General features: G+C 52.2%; 1 protein-coding gene across 3 annotated transcripts in view; it reads right to left on the reverse strand.

Moving 5' to 3' along the window:
• The window catches only part of ASAP1 (ArfGAP with SH3 domain, ankyrin repeat and PH domain 1), a 309,560-nt gene that overhangs the window by 12,795 nt on the left and 278,802 nt on the right, over positions 1–17,963 (reverse strand). For 2 of the 3 annotated variants that reach the window (XM_077750027.1, XM_077750029.1), the window contains exons 24-25: positions 9,446–9,616; positions 1,609–1,678 (exon numbers count right to left, since the gene is read on the reverse strand). In XM_077750027.1, coding sequence (XP_077606153.1) covers positions 1,609–1,678; positions 9,446–9,616 — 241 coding nt within the window. The remainder of the gene's footprint in view (positions 1–1,608; positions 1,679–9,445; positions 9,617–17,963) is intronic. The other variant, XM_077750030.1, reaches the window with a different exon arrangement.

The following is a 17,963-nucleotide window of genomic DNA, read 5'->3' on the forward strand; positions in this document are numbered from 1 at the left end:
CGGCGGCAGCTGGGGGCTGGAGCCCGGGCTTCCCCCTCAGCGAGGGCCGGGAGCTACTCTCAGGACACCCGAGCACGCAGGCCCGACAGCAACAGCAGCCCAGCGCCCGGGTCCTCAGTGCCAAGGGCCCCTTTCAAGCTCTCATTTGTCTTTTTCTGTCCTACGATGTCCTAAGAATGGCTTGTTCCTCTTCCTCTCCTAACTGCATTTCAAAGAACAGGGAAAGTGAAGCCAACCGAACAACACAGAGTCCAAGAAGCTGACGGAGTGCACGTGTTCTCGGCCCCCACCCAGGCCTCACCCCCTCGGCTCTAACTGCTGTCTCCTCAGCTCCTAGATCCCGGGCCCCCGGCCACGGAGAGCCGCGGAGTCCCTCCGACTCTGGAAAGCGTGAACACACAGGGCTCTGCCTCAAACACCTCTGGGGCGTGTGTTTCTCACGTCCGGCCTCGGCATCTTCGCCGGGAAGCACACCTGCCGGTCACTGACGTGAGCACATCGCTGGTCCTGAGCAGGCGCGGGGCCAGCACTGAACGCCCGAGGGCCCGGCCTTCTCCCTGCGGAAATGGACACAGGGCCGCGGGGTGCACGCGCGTGTGTGTGCGCCGCCAACTCTGTCCAAAAAGCACTCTGCGGGCGTCAGACGCCCTGCCCCCCTGGAAGAAGAGCCCGGGGCTGCCGTCTGCGTCCCCCAGAGCGGGGCGGAAGGGGGCGGAAATGGCAGGCGGGACGCACGGGAAGGGCACGATGGGACCCAGAGGCTGGGGGACGGCTGTCCGCGTCCAGCTCTGACGTCTGCCACCACTTAACCTCTCAACCTCTCGGGCCGTGTCCGCATCTGTAACGCCGAGGAAACAGTAGCCGCCTATCTTGCGGAGCTGTGAAGACCAAATAGGGCAGGGGCGCTAAAAGAAATGAGGACTTTGTTTCTGTCTCATTTGATAAACTCTGGAAAGCAACCCTAGCCCTCAGCTGATGTCCCGGAGGTTTCGGGACTGGAAGTGGCTCTGTGTCTCTGTCTCAGGCGGGGCCTCTAAGGAAAACCCTCTCACTGGGACGGGGTACACGCTCCCCACAGAACAGCCCCCGAAGTATCCTGTTCAGGGAAAGGACGGAGCGAAGGCGCATGGCTTTCAGCCTAAGAAAACCTCACAGACGGGGCCCCCGGGAAGAGTCACACTGCTATGTGTGAAAACCTCGGTCGGGTTTCCCCGAGGATGGCCTTCATTCCCAAGTCTGCAAAAAGGATTCAAGAGGGAAAGTAACGAAACAAAGCTACTTGTTAAAAAACTAAAATTAAAACCTCATCTTGATAGACTCTGTGACACTTAGGAAGAGGGGTCTGTTCCCCCGCCCCTCCTGGGGACCGTGGATGGAGGAGCGCCGTGCTGAGCGACAGCCTGGTCTGCAGATGTGCGGGGTGAGAGCGGCTTGCTCGCATGGCTGGGCACGGGACACGTGAGCGGGCCCACAGTAAGCACTGAGCTCGTCACGACCAGCACCAGCTGGTGGGCCACACTTTGGGTAGACTGCCACTAAACCCTGTTCCTAGAATTCACAACAGCCCCCTGCGATCCCAACCGAAGGAGAAAGCAGGACGCGCCTTACCTCGATTGCTGAGATAGTCCCTCAAACTTGTTTGCGGTCTTACTTGACGACGACGGACCTACATCGTTCCCTGCGGGGAAAACCAGAGGCAGGGTCACATCATCTGCAGACGGGAAAACGGAATAAAGGGATGCATGACTTCGCAGACAGGCACCCCACTGGTTCCAGAAAGGAATTAAAAAAAACTCGAGCTAGAACGGTATGCGTTTCTAACTTTAAAACAAAACAAAAAAACCTGAAGCACTGGTTTGGGTTCTGACAATGTTTTCCTTGCTATTAAAGGAGTATGTTGCCAAGATGGGTAGCCTGCTCCCCGGCAAGGCCTCTGAGACCACAGGGCTTTGGGGACGTCCCGCTGCCTCAGGATCTTGTCTTCAGCTTGGGGGCAGGGAGTGAAGAGTAAAACCTCCAACTCACCCAGAGAGGCCCATGCCAGGAGGCTAGCCCTGGGAACCAGACTCAGAAAAAATATACAACCCACTGTGTGTGTGTGTGTGTGTGTGTGTGTGTGTGCGCGCGCGCATGCGTGAGTGCATGTGGACACAGTCAGCTGGGTGGTGGTAAGTGGCCAGGACTCTCAGTCACTTCCGTCATCATTCACTCAAATATAACACTTATTAAGCGTCTACAGTGTGCAAGGCATGAATGTGGAGCAGGAAGCACAGGAGAAACGAAGAGTCGCTGCTCTTGCAGGGTCTGTGCCTGGCCCGGGAGATGCACACGCACCAAGTACACTAGCGATGTGGGATGAGGGGAGCGCCGCACGGGGCTGGGTGCTATGAGAAAGCGTGTCTTACTCGTACAGGGAACCCAGAGAATCCTCTAGGGGGGCGTGCACCTGAACAGCGAGCCACCTTCTCATGGCGGAGCCGCAGAACCAGATTCGTGTCTGCGTCCAGAAGGCAGGGAGCCTGGCTAGCACAAAGGGGGCTCTTCTGTGACCCATCCCGCGGAGGGAGGAGCACAGTGCCCCAGGCCACCAGGCTCTCCTGGAGGACTCCCTGGGAACCTGGGGCGGGGGGCAGTCTCTGGGGCTCTAGCTCACTTCCTTGCCTGCCTTTCCAAAGGTCCCTTTCCTCCCCCCAGAAACCCTCGATATCTCCCAGGTGCCGCTGGGAAGGGGCTGGCTGAGGAGGCTCAGAAACAGGGGTGGGTGGGTGCCGAGGACAAGATGGGGGAGAGCGCAGAGCTGTGCCCTAGGCGGTGTGTCTGCGCCACAGCACCTACAGCTGCCCAGATGCTCTTCCTCCTCCCAATGACATGGAGGGCTGGCGTCATTTCACTCATTTTAAATATGAGGAAACACAGTGACGTGAACAATGGCTGCACGTCACATGGCTACATGACATACCTGGAAGTCTTGACCACTGAGTCTACAGGCTTCTCACTACCCGTCATGATGACCCGACAGTAATATCAATAATAGCGACTACCGTTTACCAGGCACGTGAGGTAAGGTACACGTACAGCACAGGAATTACGTCTATGGCATATGTAATATGATTCCCCGCCATTTTGTTTATGAAGAAACACGAGGCCAAGGTCAAACAGCTGGTAGGGTAGGGCTGCGATACAGAATGGAGCAGCCTGCTGCCAGGATCTGTACTCAACTGCCACCCTCCCTCAGTGCCCGTCCCACCGAACCTCCTGGATAGGGGGAGGCCAGCACAGGGCAAAGACGGGGCCTCCTGGACAGAACTTTCTAGAACTCTAGGACGCTGATGCAAGAAGAAAGAGAAACTGGTGTTACCAGGACCCGAGGCTCTGAAACACAGCTTTATTTTAGTAAGATGCTCCTTCCAACCGTCTGCGTATTCCCACGAGCCATCACTAACACCGAAGGACTCCTCTGGCGGGCCTCTCGCACAGTCCTCCGAGCTGTGAATGCTGTTCAGGTGGGCAGTTCTTTCTTCAGGACTGGCTAGCCAATCTCACACTTTCAGACTTAAATGAGCCATAATATTCAAAATGTCAGAGAAAAGCTCTGAGTTAGGGTAAATGACTCTATCTGTTAATTCCCTTTCCGGGTAGAAAACATTCCAAACCAGTGATTCTTCAGCCTGCTATGAGCAAGACTGACCACGAGACCATTAGGATTGCAGGAAGCCCCTTGCTCTGCTTGTGGCCACCTACTCTGCTGGCACACAGATAAGCCGTCACGTCAGGGGCGGTGGCCGGGCCCCCACAGCCCGTGTCCAGTGTCCTCATTGACCCTGCTCTCTGGCCACTTGAGGGCGCTCTCCATCTCCAAAGGCGCTGCGTTTTCATGCCTCGGTAACTCTGTCCCTCTCTTTTCTCTGTGACACCTCACCCCTCCCACCCATGCTGAACTCCTACGCAAACTGCAAAGAGTACCTCTAAAGTCAACTTCTGAGAATTCCTCCTAGTTGGACTTGACCATTCCCTCCTCCCATTTAGCTACAACCAGTACTCACAGAGCAGTAGTTAAGGTACAAATTTCGGAGCCAGAAAAGCCTGGCTTTGAACTCCAGCTCTACCGTCACCCAGAGGGTAGGGGTTTGTACTACTCTGCTTTTTCTACTAAGTCTCAGTCCCCGCATCTAAATAATGCAAACCAAATCGTATCTACTGCACTAGATGGCCTGAGCGTCCCAAGAAATAAACCATGGAGTGCAGGGCACAGTGCGGGGCCACAGGGAACCTGACACACATGGTAACGATTACTCACAGCTCTCTGACAGAACACAACAGAAATGGTGAGGACAGGGCCTGTCCTTGGTCATCTCTGTGACCCCCTGGCCAGTCCAGTCTCTGGCCCGGAGGAGTCACTACGTTCTTGCTGAAGGAAGCCGGCAGGACCCACGTGCTTCTCTGCCCACAGCCGCATCCCCCCCGCACTTGGTGGGAAGGCCTCTGCGGTCTGGCAGACAGGAATCCTGTCAACCTCGTGGCCAGACAGAGGCCACGAGCCGTGTCTGGGAAGAAAAGTGTGGCTTAGACACATTTCTGAGAAAAGGATAGCATTTAAGGAAGGAGCAAACACACAGAAGCAGTTGCATCCCTTTTTCTCTCTTCATGCAGCTTGGAAAAGGACTCTCGTGTACACAAGGTGGGTGTAAGAGTGAGCAGGACACAGGTGCTGGGCCAGCAGGTGAGGAAGCTGTGGCAGAGACTCGGGGTCATGGACTTTAGCTCTGACACCGGGGGCCAAGAGTTTATGGAGAGAGAGGAGGGCACTGGCCCCAGCAGTGAATGACACACAGGCTCCAGACGTCTTCTGCAATGGCGGATAAACACATGAGCCTTGATACCAGCTCTGAAGTTCATGGCTCTGTGATCCTCTACAAGCATTTGACCACTCTGTGCTTCAACTTTCTCATCGACAGAATGGAGACAACGGCAGTCTGTCTTACGTGGTGGCTGTGATGGCTAAGGACATTGATGGCGGAGCAGCAGAGCACCAGGACAGGGGAAACAGTCTACAAATGGTAGCCGCCATTATTAACTTCTAGAACTGCATGCACAATGGGGTTAGGGAGCTGACGTGAAAATATGTTGAGAAACCCAAGAAAAGGGAAGAACAAGACATTTCTTCCAGAGGCTCTTTTAGAAACTGATCCTGCTCCAATAAGTAGACATTTCAAATACTGAGGCTTTCACCCAAAGTTCTGGCCTTGAAATAGGAGAAGTGAATCGATTTGTGGTATGGTTTTTCTTCTAGTATCTACTCCACAATAAAAAAAGCTTATATAACTTTAAATCCTGGTGAACCAAGATAAGGAACCGAAATGATTTCCTGAGATCACTTAGCTTGGAATTGGTAGAACAGAGATCAGAACTCAGGCTTCCAGAATGTTCTTTTAGTGCACGTTATGGTTTCCTGTGGCATGTGCTATAGAGACTTCTCTGAATACCTGCCGAAGGACGGAGGTCTTAGGGTAAGTTGCTCTTAGATATTAATTATAAGACTCTTAAGAATGAGAAGTGGGTTAATCTTACGGCCACCACAAACTGGATAGGTTTTTTTTGATTTTTGTTTTTTTTGCTCTTGCTGGTAAGAAGCTCAGTGTCAAATCTGTGGTCTATTTCCAGCCACTGTATGTGATTTTCTATTACACACTTTGTGAAGAGATCATACTCCTGGCCTTTATCTTCCTTTGTTCTCATTTCTTCATTAATTTAAATATGTGTTGGCCTATTATAAAGTAGGTTATAAACAAATTATCTCCGAAGAGGTTTAATGATATGCCACTTCAAAAGCCAACCTCCCCATAAAACCCAAACCCGCCCACAAGCCACCATGTTTTGTAATCAAAAGCTGCCTCGGCAGTGCCCTGAGACAGGTGGCTGAACTCAGCACAGGAGCGGGACTTCAGCAGCGTGACGCCTGCGCTACTCTGGGGGCCGTGGCCACTGTGATTCTGACAGGAAGGAGGCCTGAAGCGACCCTCCCCGAGGGCTCCGTGCTACAGACGCACGAGGGGGCACACAGCCAGGTGGGGATGCGGAATGGCCCGGAACCACTGAGCTACCGCGTGCAGAACGCCACGGAGCACGGGAGGGGAGGAGTGCAGCTCTCCCAGCCACACGGGCTCCCCGGGGACTGGCCGTGGGAACTCGGCCAGGTGACTGAATCTTGCTGTGTCCCAGTATTCTGAAAGTCAGGGTCCCAGCATTTCCCACTGTGTGGAACTGCGGTTAAGATCAGGGAAGTGCTGGGGTGCCTGGCTGGCTCAGGGGAGTGTGAGACTCTTAGTCTTGGGGTTGTGAGTTCTGGCCCCACGCTGGATGTAGAGATTACTTACATAAAACTTAAAAACCAATTAGATAAGTACTATTAACTGGCTCCATTTTACAGCCAGAGAAACTGAGGAATGGAGGAATTAAAAAACACCTGCTGAAAGCCACTGGGCTACCAATGGTAGAAGTGGATTAGAATCTGGGTACGGCACGGGGTCCACGCCAGAGCACTCTGCTCGGTGGCAGACAGCACATCCTGTGTAAGGAGTTCACAATGGGCCGGGGAAGGGAGGCGCACTCAGAAGCTCTGTGGCCGTCCCTATGCTGAGGGGTCAGAGTGGGGGTGGGGTGGTGGCTGGACCGGGAAGGCTGTGCAAGTGCATCCATGGAGAACAGATCTCGAAGCATGACTAGGCATTAGGACACGTGAGTAGAATGTTCCAGGTTGAGGTGCATTATGAGCAAAGGCTCAGATCTTAGAGAAAAGAACGTAGTCCGGGAACCTGGTGGGCACATTGCATTTCAGGGGGTAGGTACCTGAGGTTTGGGGGAGACAGGAGGCTGGGACTGCACCTGGTCCTCATGCTGGTAAACCCCCCGGCTAACTAGGCCCAGATCCTGGTCTCAGACAGTCCACAAAGGCCCCCAGCTCGGGATGGGGAGACATGGAAGGTTTAGGGGAACAAAAGAGCACTGGAAAGATGGTCCATGGATGGAAGCCGTAGGCACTGTAACTGGCGCTTAGGGGTCCAACCCCCCACATGTGTTACCAATGGTCAGTCTGGGGGTGCCTGGGGGGCTAAGCTAGTGAAGCGTCCAACTTCAGCTCAGATCATGATCTCATGGTCATGAGATCGAGCCCCAAGTAGGGCTCTGGACTACCAGTGGGGTGCCTGCTTGGGATTCACTCTCTCCCTCTCTCTCTCTAAATAAATAATCATTAAAAAAAAAAAAACAACTTGCTAAAAAAAAGTAATAACCAGTCTGGATCCTGCCTCTGGCTTCTGGAACACAATGTCAGTGGGAAAGAGCCAGGGAGAGTCCAAGCCCTTACCAAATCTATGTCTGTAGGTGCCTTTATGTAGACCTCACGCGTGTGCACACACCAGCATAGAAAGAACGACCCCGAGAGCCCAGGAATTACTATTTGGGGTTGTCTGTGAGTGACCAGCAAAGCCTGTGACGTGCAGAACTGTCACCATGCCACAGACCCTGACGTTTGTCCCTCCCGGCTGCCTGAAGGTAGGAGGCTCTAGCCGGGGAGAGTGGCCAGCAGACGGCTTGGCGCCCACGTCTTCGAAAGGCTCCCTGTTGGTGGCACGAACTCTCCTCTAAAGTGTTAACTTTGCTTAACAAAAAACGCCCCTTGTCCACAAAAATAAAAGACAAAACACACAGAAAACCAGCAGCTACTAGCCCTGCTGAGTGGTGTGAAAGGAAATCTAAGAAAGTGAGGATTCCTAAGCCAGAAAACAGATTTCGTACAATTAACTGCAGTCCGCCTGAGCCTGTGAGGTGAACACAGGCACTATGAACTTTACACAGAAATAAAACCCGATTCAACAACGGGATCAAAGTTTATGATCTGTGAGCTGAGCATCTGCACAGATGTGCCCGAGGGCACATCACTTGGGTCTAGAAAGTCCTCGGGTGAAATCTGGGGACGCCTCAAGTCCCCGGAGGGTGACCGTGGACAGGTCAAGGGCACACTCAGGGTACCGGTGTGTGGCCGTGCGAATCGTCCACTGTTCCTCCCTGACTCGTCTCACCGGGGGCCTGACTCCTCAGCTCCTCCAGGGCTGCTCCGCGAAGCTGTCCCTGCAGTTTGACATGATTTTGACACAGGGCTGCGTGGACACGTGAGCCCTAACAGTAAAGAACACTCCCTCACGAGACCGGGGGCTCCCTGTGCAGATGGGCTGAGAGGCCCCCACAACAGGCACGTGCGCGTGCGGACTGAATGGCCGAACGCACAGACCTCCTCGCATACACGCTGTGGCGCCGTGGCCAGATGACAGACGGTGCCAACCTGCGAATGGGGAAGTGTGGCTTTTTCCAGAGGCTCCACAGGCTCACGACCCCTAGTACCGGCTTCTGAAGAGGCCTTGTAAGGCATGCGGCCGCATCACCCATCAGTTTCGCTCTCGAGCCAAAGGAAAGAGAAGCCGCAGTGAAAGTCATTGGCAGAAGGTGACGCGGGCAAGTGAGCACGCTCCTTGGGCACAGGGTGGAAATTATGTGCCTCGTGGATGTGAATCTGCTGTCTGCAGCCAACGTCGCTAAGGGACTCTGCAAACACCTATCCGTTCTCAAGTGATTCCTGAGGACCTACCATATGCGGGCTCGATTCTAGGCCATGCAAATGCAAAAGAGCAGACAAAATCCCTGCTCTCGTGGGACTCACATTCTAGAGAGACTGAGAAGCCAAGCGCAGAGTACTTGTCCACGGTGATGAGGTGCTCCGAACGGAACGGTGGGGGGAAGTTCCTTTAGAGAAGGAAGCTAGGGACACAACCGTTCACGCCCAGAAGCACAAAGGGGAGCCAGCCTCTCGAAGCACACGACACGGTCGCAGGCAGCGGACCAGCCTTGGGAGGGAGGGCCTGTGTGCCCGACGCCCTGTGAAGAGGCAGTGTGGCCCGTGCGGAGGGGGTGGTGCCGTGGGGTGTGGCGCCCCAGGTCCCGGGGCAAGGAGCTGGCATTCAGCCTGAAGCACAACAGGAAAGCTTTAAAGGTGAGAAGTGACTATGTCTGATTCATTTTGGAGAAAAATTTCTGACTTATATTCTGGCTGTCCTGAGAGTGGATTACTCAGCTTTCCTGAGCCTCTGTTTGCTCATCTGTAAACCAGGCTGGCGATACCCACTGCGCAGAGCTGCTACAGTGGCTGGAAGAGATTCTGTATCAGGGGCACCGGAAATGCCCGGCACTGCACGTATCATTCTGGTTTTTAGATGAGCCTATTGTCCAAGCTGTTTGTTGGCCTTAAGCACAATCACACCCGTATGTATCCAAGCCCTTATTCGGCCCGTGCAGTCTGGTCCGTCTGCTCGAGGCGCTAGGTGTCCACTGCCCAGTGCGCCCCACGCGCTGCCTGGCCCCGGGCAGCGCAGGCCCTGACTGCAGGATGACTTACCCCAAGGAACTGCGCCTTTGTTTGGGGGCCCGTGAGGTAGTGGGCTGGGAGGGTCGGACAGGGTTCTCTTGTGTCCGGGTGGTGGGGGAGGAGGCCTCTTCTTGGACAGGGTGGAGCTGCCACTAGAGGTCTGGGTGCTTAGAGGGAGTGTTGAAGGTGGGCCAGTTGGACCTAGAAAGGAATCGAATGGGGCAGGAAGGTTAATCCCAGTCTCACAGACAGAGTAGCTAGTATGCAGTTACTTTCACACACCAAACGTGGTACGGTACTCAGAGCTCAGAGCTGGATACGGCCAATCCCATCGGCTCAGTTGCTCACAAACAGGGGGTTCCAAATTGCTGGTTAAAAAAAAAATCACAAGGAAAGAAAGGGGAGTGTGTGCTTTTAAGGAAACGCCAATCACATGGAAGGCTAACGGGGTTAGATCTTCATTTGGGTACCACGGGGAAAATCAAACATACGTTTTTAAGTGAACAACTTACTGGGACCATCATAAAATCCATGGGGGAAGAAGGAACAAAGCCCCACGGAGGAAGAACAGAATATTAGCCCTTTGGTGGGCCACACGGCGAAACATGAAAATAGTCACAACACAGGATTTTTTGTCTCTACACCATTTTTAGTCGGCAAACTTCGTGTGAAAAAAATTTTTAATGACTTTTACCAAGAATGAAGGATCCAATGTAGAGAATTACTTGGAAAAAAAGAGAAATCCAAAAACTCTTTTCCCCTCCAATTCTGAACTGTTCTAGAAATCATAAACCACGTATGATACTGGAAGTCTGAAAAAGTTATATAAATTAGACACTTATTTCTATAGATTTAAAAAAAGACTCAAGTTTCTGCAGAGATGGAGACAGGATGGCAGTAATAATATTAATATTCCACAAAGACAGACAGACAGACAGATAGATAGACACACAAACACACACACACACCCACTACGGTAAAACTTGACTTTTTGGAACTAATGTTTTAAGGAATAAATGTGGAGTCTGTTTTTGAGAGAAGTTATGGGATTAGCATTATGGTATTAGTTTTGTTTCTTCAAAGTGACAGTGACGTGGCTGGTGTGTGTGCCAGACGCTGTATGCCAGGCACTCTGACAAACCTCTTTATGGAGTATTACCAGATACACGGTTTAACTGTGTTCATGCACAACTATTTCTGCAAGCATGAAAAAAAAAAAAAAGGAAAGACATCAAAGAAGGCTAAGAACTAAGGCTATGCCAAAGTTTGAGCGAGGATAGTAGGTACCTGGTGATCTGAAAGGCTACAAACTCTTTTTTTTTTTAAATTCATTCCTAAGAGAGAGAGAGAGACAGCATGAGCAGGGGAGGGTCAGAGAGAGAGGAAGACACAGAATCTGAGCTGTCAGCACAGAGCCTGATGCGGGCTCGAACCCACGGACCATGAGATCATGACCTGAGCTGAAGTCGGATGCTTAACCGACTGAGCCACCCAGGCATCCCTGTTTTTTTTTTCCCCAAAGTCTTTTTTAAAAATTAAAAAAAAAATGTTTATTCATTTTTGAGAGATAGAACATGAGCAGGGGAGGAGCAGAGAGAGAGGGAGACACAGAATCTGAAGCAGGCTCCAGGCTCTGAGCTGTCAGCACAGAGCCCAACACGGGGGTGAAACCAACAAACGGTGATATCATGACCTGAGCCGAAGTTGGACACTTAACTGACTGAGCCACCCGGCGCCCCTCTGAAAGCTTTTAACATTCTGTGTATTAAAAGAAAAGCTTACTTACTGCTGGCTTCCTTCTTTGGTAAAAGAAATCTTGATATTTCCCGTGATTGATTCCTGGTCAGTACCAGCACTGACTCGCACCAGTGACTCTCAGAGACAGTCTTGCCTTGGAGGTCAACACGGACACCCCAGTAAGATCACCATCTGCTTGGGGCTCGGTCGGTTAAGCTCGAACCTTGGTTCATTCTCGAGGTTCGTGGGTTCGAGCCTCACATCAGGCTCCGTGCTGACAATGTAGAGTCTGCTTGGGATTCTGTGTCTCCCTCTCTCTCTGCCCTTCCCCTGCTCATTCTCTCTCTCTCAAAAATAAACTTTAAAACAAAATAAAACAAAAAACCTTCTGCTTTAGGATAAAATGGCCCGAGCTATACAATTTAGCCTCTCTGTTCAGCTGACGTGATATGTGATGGAAGCCTTACTGCTCCTCCAAATTAGCACCCGAATTACCAGTCACTGCAGTTTCAGAAACAATTTTGTTAACAAAAAAGCGACTGTTACTATCGCCCTCCATGTGCACAAAGAGTTGTAACTTTTCAAAATGTGCTCGTATTAGCCCTTGCCGTCAGTTTTTCATCATTGCCCCCATTCTGCAGGGTGGCGTCATGCGGTGTGAGGCCGCGGAGGGCTGGTCTCAGGCCCGGCGAGGTGCTCGCCCGCGTCACACCGCTGTTCCCGAGAGCCAGGCCTGCGCTTCGTGTGCTGTGTACGGAGGAAAACAACACTGGCAACAGCAAGCACTCAGTAGTAGGAAGTGTAACTTTCCTCTTGGAAATACATGGAGCAGAGAGAATAGACAATGAGGAAATTCTAGTACTTTCCTCTTTATCGCCACCTAGGGATCGTCTGATGCAATGCAGCTAAAAGTCATTCCATCAGTTCCAAACCCCGTCTGGGGAACAAAAATTGCCAAAGACACCAAAGGCACCAATGGGGCTCTGTCTCTGAGCAAAGCTGTGGGTGTTCCTGATTTCAGGAGCGGTCAGACCACAGTCGTCCTGGGACCGCAAACCAAGGAAAATCCCGCCTCCTGAGCCAGCGTTTCAGAGACGGAGGGATCAGTGTTCCGCACAGGATTACATACTCCTGTCTTACTTTCATCTGTAATCGTTTACCTTTGTTTGTTTAGTGCAGTGTCCCCCACCAGACTGTAATTCTACCTGGACCAGGCTTTTCCTCTGCTCTGGTGTACAGTAAGTTGGATTTAGTTAATACAGTACTGGATACACGGATGAATAAACTGCCACTTCTGGGTGATTCTTTTTATATTAAAAAAAATTTTTTTTAAAGTTGATTTTTTGAAAGAGAGACAGAGCATGAGCAGGGGAGGGGCAGAGAGAGAGGGAGACACAGAATCCGAAGCAGGCTCCATGCTCTGAGCTGTCAGCACAGAGCCTGATGTGGGGCCCGAACTCACGGACCGTGAGATCATGACCTGAGCTGAAGTTGGATGCTTAATTACTGAGCCGCCTAGGTGTCCCAAGGCTGGCGATTCTTAAGAAAGACAGAAGGGTGTCACTTAGAGTGACCGATCAAACACTAGAAATAGGGGCAAACAGCAGGGACATGTTAAGTTTGAAAAGAAATACTCACTACAGGAAAATTTCACAGCCAGAAAACACACACACAGACCCACCTGTTGTTTTATTTTTTTATTTTTTATTTTTTTTTAAATTTTTTAATGTTTTATTTATTTCTAGGAGAGAGAGAGACAGCGTGAGCAGGGGAGGGTCAGAGAGAGAGGGAGTCACAGACTGAAGCAGGCTCCAGGCTCTGAGCTGGCAGTCAGCACAGAGCCCGACGCGGGGCTCGAACCCACAAACCGCGAGATCATGACCTAAGCGAAAGTCGGACGCTTAACCGACTAAGCCACCCAGGCGCCCCCCCACCTGTTGTTTTATAAGAGAAGCTACAGAAAGGGGTGGTGGGGGCATAAATCTGCCTGGCTGGTAGGGCATGTGTTCAAAAAAGTCTGAAGGGGCACCTGGGTGGCTCAGTTGTTTGAGCGGCTGACAACTGATTTAGGCTTAGGTCATGATCTCACAGTTCTTGGGTTTGAGCCCCGTGTCAGGCTCTGTACTGACAGCATGGGGCCTGCTTGGGATTCTCTCTCTCCCCTTCCTGATTGCACTTGCTCTCTCTCAAAAAAAAAAAAAAAAAAAAAGCTGAAAACCACTGTATGAGGCCCCAGAAAAACAGGCTTAAAATTTGTTTTGCCCCCACATAATTTTAAGATTTGAAGAGCCCAGAAGACTTTGAAAATTACCTACTAGTCGGGGCACCTGGGTGCCTCAGTTGGTTAAGCTTCCAACTTCGGCTCAGGTCATGATCTCATGGATCATGGGTTCAAGCCCCGTGTCGGGCTCTGTGCTAACCGCTAGCTCAGAGCCTGGAGCCTGCTTCAGATTCTGTGTCTCCCTCTCTCCCTGACCCTCCCCTGCTCATGCTTCTCTCTCTCTCTCTCAGAAATAAATAAAACATTAGAAAAAAAAGAGTGTGGATCCCTGAATTAAAAAAAAAAAAAAGTTAGCTACTAGTCTCTAAATGCTAACGGGGATGTTTTATGCAAAACAGTCTGAGTACTGGCTTAGAGAGGGAGGAAGCAACTCTGGCAGGATAGAGAGCTACAGGAAAACAGAACAGAAGGAACAAACACAGCATCGAACGAACACGAAACAGGGTGAGAGGCAAGACTAACAGGTGTGGGGGATGCTTCGGGTGACACGGACAGCCTGCTAGGGCCCGTGGAAGGAAGGAGAAAACGCCCCGGTCCTCATCTGCCACTCACATTGGCTATTGTGTCAAATTTTCTTTTTTCTTAAAAATATGGCTCTGAAAAGCTTCCAACGCTGCTATAAATAACCACGAGGTTAGTGAAATTATGGGAAGGTCTTCTGAGAGGAAGCTCTTCCCGAGAGTCTGCCTGTCTGCGGCCTTGCTCCCCGAGGCCACAGCCTCTGGGTGGCTGTGTCTGGACGCTGTGCTGCGTCTTCAGCTCCAGCCATGCCCACTGGACTCCTGGGGGCTGCGCTGCCATGAATACCTCACTGTCATCAGTTCGGGGAGGCCTGTCCCTCGGTCGTGTGCCCGGCACATGGCCAGCGCTCAGGAAGCTCGCTATCCTTCTCGAAGCCGCCAGGCTCACTCTGGGCACTTTGCGAAGCCCTTGTCCTAAATCTCTGGGCCCAGCCGCTCAGACTCGCAAAAGCCTGCAGGTATTTCCTGAGACCCGCCTACAAACTGTATTTCCTGTGTTCAGCAAAGCCCCCTGACGGGAAAATAGTGCATTCCCAGACTATAGAGGCGGTGTGAATGAAACCTCACCAGATAGGACTCTATCTTCGACAACAAGGAAATGAATCCACTCAGCCTAGAAAAACTGCCCTTCTCAAAGACCATTCACCTGCCCCTACAATATGTTTCTTAAAAGAATCCATTCCTAAATCCACCACTGGCATGCTTTTCAAACCTCCTTCTACATTTCCTGAATTCTCTAGAGCTACTGCTTATGGAGTTTTGTGCGCCTGACCTAACGCTCAGGAGAGGTTTATACTCAGTACCTAGAACTCGCCTTCTTAAGTGGCAGAGGCAAAGGGCGCCTGGGTGGCTCAGTCAGTTAAGCGTCGGACTTCAGCTCAGGTCGTGATTTTGTGGTTCAGGCTCTCTGCTGTCAGCGCGGAGACACGCTGGGTCTCCTTCTCTCTGTCTCTCCCCTGTGCTCTCTCTCTCTCAAAACTCAAAAATAAATAAATGTTAAAAAAAAAAAAAACAAGTGGCAGAGACCCGAGGCTCAGAGAGTTTACGAAACTGGCCAGGCACAGCACACGAATCCGGCTGTGTGTGATTCAAGGCCGGGTGCTCATCCTTGACGGTACCCGGCTCTCCTCTCTGGCCGAACACTCAGGCCGGCTGCGTTCCCTCCTCACCTCTGCACCCCATCTGTGAAGGGTCGGCTGGAACGGAACCCCATCCAGAGCCTTCGCTAACCCGTCCCCTTTGCCCTGGGGCAACTCCTTCTACCTGTGACCAGCTAATGGCACTAAATATGCTCCATGTTGCATTACGGCTAGATTTTCTCTTCTTTCTCAGGCTGGAAGGTCCCTCAGGGCAAGATTCAAGCTGTCTTATGTCTCTCAGTGCCTGGCACATTCTGAACAGTCAATACAAGTCCTTGAAAAGAACTCACGATGTAAGTTAGGAGGATGCTTTTTCATTGTGCTGCACGTGCATTTGGTTTTTAGTAAAACAAGACACGTAGAGGTCTGTGGTGCCGGGAGGCCAAATACAAGTTCAGCCTTGAAATTTCAAAGAAGAAAACAAGACCCAGAAGATGGCTTTAAAAATTGTCTTGACAATTTTTGAGAACCTTGCCTATAGAAGTATATGTACATATTCCAAACGTGCCATGCCAGAGATAGTAAGTGATAGTAGCCAAAATTCTATCCACGCAACTATGGACAAGACCAGTGCTTTTCACAGTATAGGGCTGAAAAGTTTGTTACTTTCAGAAGTAGACCAGGGGCACCTGGATGGCTCAATCGGTGGAGCATGTGACCCTTGATCTTGGGGTTGTGAGTTTGAGTTCCACGTTGGGTATAAATGTTTAAAAATAAATAAAGTCTTCAAAAAAAAGATGGGGACACATGTATAAAGACGGACCCTGTGTGTGGAAGGAAGGTGCTATATCACCACACTCAGATGGGGAAACAGAGGCAGAATAAGGTGCAGGGGAGTGTGCAGGGGAGTAGGCAGGGAGGCTATGCGGTCAGCAGCAGGGCCCGGCCCAGCAGCGCGATTCACCAACGATACCGTGCTACATACGACACGGCATCAGCTATTCTCTGTCCATCAGGCTCCCTCCAGGACACCAACAGAAACACAGTCGTCCTGGATTCAAGGGCCTACGGTGGCTCTTGAACAATGTCATGGACATCTCCATACGCAAGAAGCACAACGACGACTTCCTCTGCTTCCCTTTCCACACTGTGCAGTCAGGTGACTTGGCCAGCGAGCCTGTGCCAGTGGCCACTGCTGAGGGCAAAAAGCCCTGGACACGCTTTGCAATGTGGCCGGTGGAAGGGGATGGACAGAAGCGCCGTGCTTTAAAAGCACGGATCTGGGAAGACTAACGAAACAGGGCAAAAAAAATAAAAAACCCGACACAGAGGAAGGATGACAGCCCCGTGGGCAGCTGCAGTATGAGGCCACTCGACGCTTATCTTCCCATGAGATTAGGGAAAAAACCACTCAGGACACTGTGAAGTCATCAGTATGTGAATATGCCGCTACCAGGAAAATAATTCCTAGGCAAGCTGTAGTTACCCTGCAGTGCACTTGGATGACGGCGGGCCACCTTCATGTCCTGAGGACACCTCCCTCTCTGCTCTGACTACTGCTGCAGACCTCAAACGAAACGACACAGAAACGTGGTCTCGGACGCTCACATGCCGCAGTGGGGCAGCACGCCGCACGCGCTCTGCAGACTTTCAGCAGGTCAACCCCACACCCCCGGGATACCTGGTGTAGTGTCCCCTCCGGACTCTGGCCACACATTTCTGGGGCAGCTTTCCACGGATCCTGCTGCTGTGTATTCATTCAACAAGCACGGACTCAGCACACCTGCTCCGTGCCGGGGGCAAGGACAGCTCCCTCGCAGCCCGTACTGCAGGATGGTGAACCGGAGACTTCCCTGGCCCTCCTCCTCCACGCCCGCCCAGCGCCACAGCGCACATCTCTCTGCCTTCCCTCCCTTCTTCGCCGTGTTCCCAGAGCCCAGAACATCTGTTGAACCGATAAGATGTGGAAGGATCAAAAAAAGTCCTCTCCGTTGAACGCCTGCTCGGGGCCAGTCACCACGAACGTTATTTCGTGGTCTCTGAGCAGGGAGTCAGCAAGGCAGGTGCCTGGTCCTGTTTCCCACGTGAAGACCCTGAAGCCCGGCAAGAGCAGCTAAATATGAAAAAGAGCCCAGGACTGGGACAGGGTTACACGTTCGCGGAAGGGCCCCGTCCCTTGGGCGGGCCAAGGGGAGGAGGCTTCCTTGAGGAGGAGGAAGTGAGGTTTGCCCCCCCAGGTCCCTGCAGTGCACCTGTGCCTCAGACGGGGTGCAGCTCTCGCGCTTTGCTCTGGGACTCACGAGGGTACTGGGTGTCCTCGTCCAAGCTGATGGCGGAGGAGGCGCCCGGCCCGCCACTCTCTGACCCGAGCACCCACGCGCGAGCACCGACGGGGACCCTCGGTCTGGCAGCGCCGAGCAGCTGTGCTCACCGCCTGCTGGACCCCCCACCGGGGCTGCAGCCTGTCTGAAGAGGGAGTCCACACGACGGAAAACGCGGACACAGTGCGTCAGCGCAGCACCAAGTCGCACAGGTGCTCACCCGACACTCACGGGGGGCACAGAATGACAGTTTTAGGGCCCGGCTCTGCAAGCAGACGGAAGGAAACTCATTAACCATCAGTGGTGCGCGTTGCTCAAAGTTTGGAAAGTTAGTTCTAAGAAAGTCAAATATGCCTCCTGAGGTCAGATTTACCAGCCGCTGACGGTTCATTTACTTAACGAAGCCTCTCCTTGAGCACAAGGTGCCGGCACCATCCAGCGTCATGTCAGAGCACCTGTTCGTTCATGGGACTTGGGTGACATCGCCCTGCCTCCCTTTTCCCCAAAGGAGCCTTTTTAGAGCCGAGGAGCTGGAGTGGCGACAGTGTGAGCAGCTGGGGCCTTGGGGGCACTGACCCTGGGCCAGGTGCCCAGCTGCATGCTTCCCGC

This window comes from Crocuta crocuta, unplaced genomic scaffold (genome assembly GCF_008692635.1).
Source record: "Crocuta crocuta isolate KB4526 unplaced genomic scaffold, BGI_CrCroc_1.0 scaffold119, whole genome shotgun sequence".
NCBI lineage: Eukaryota > Metazoa > Chordata > Mammalia > Carnivora > Hyaenidae > Crocuta > Crocuta crocuta.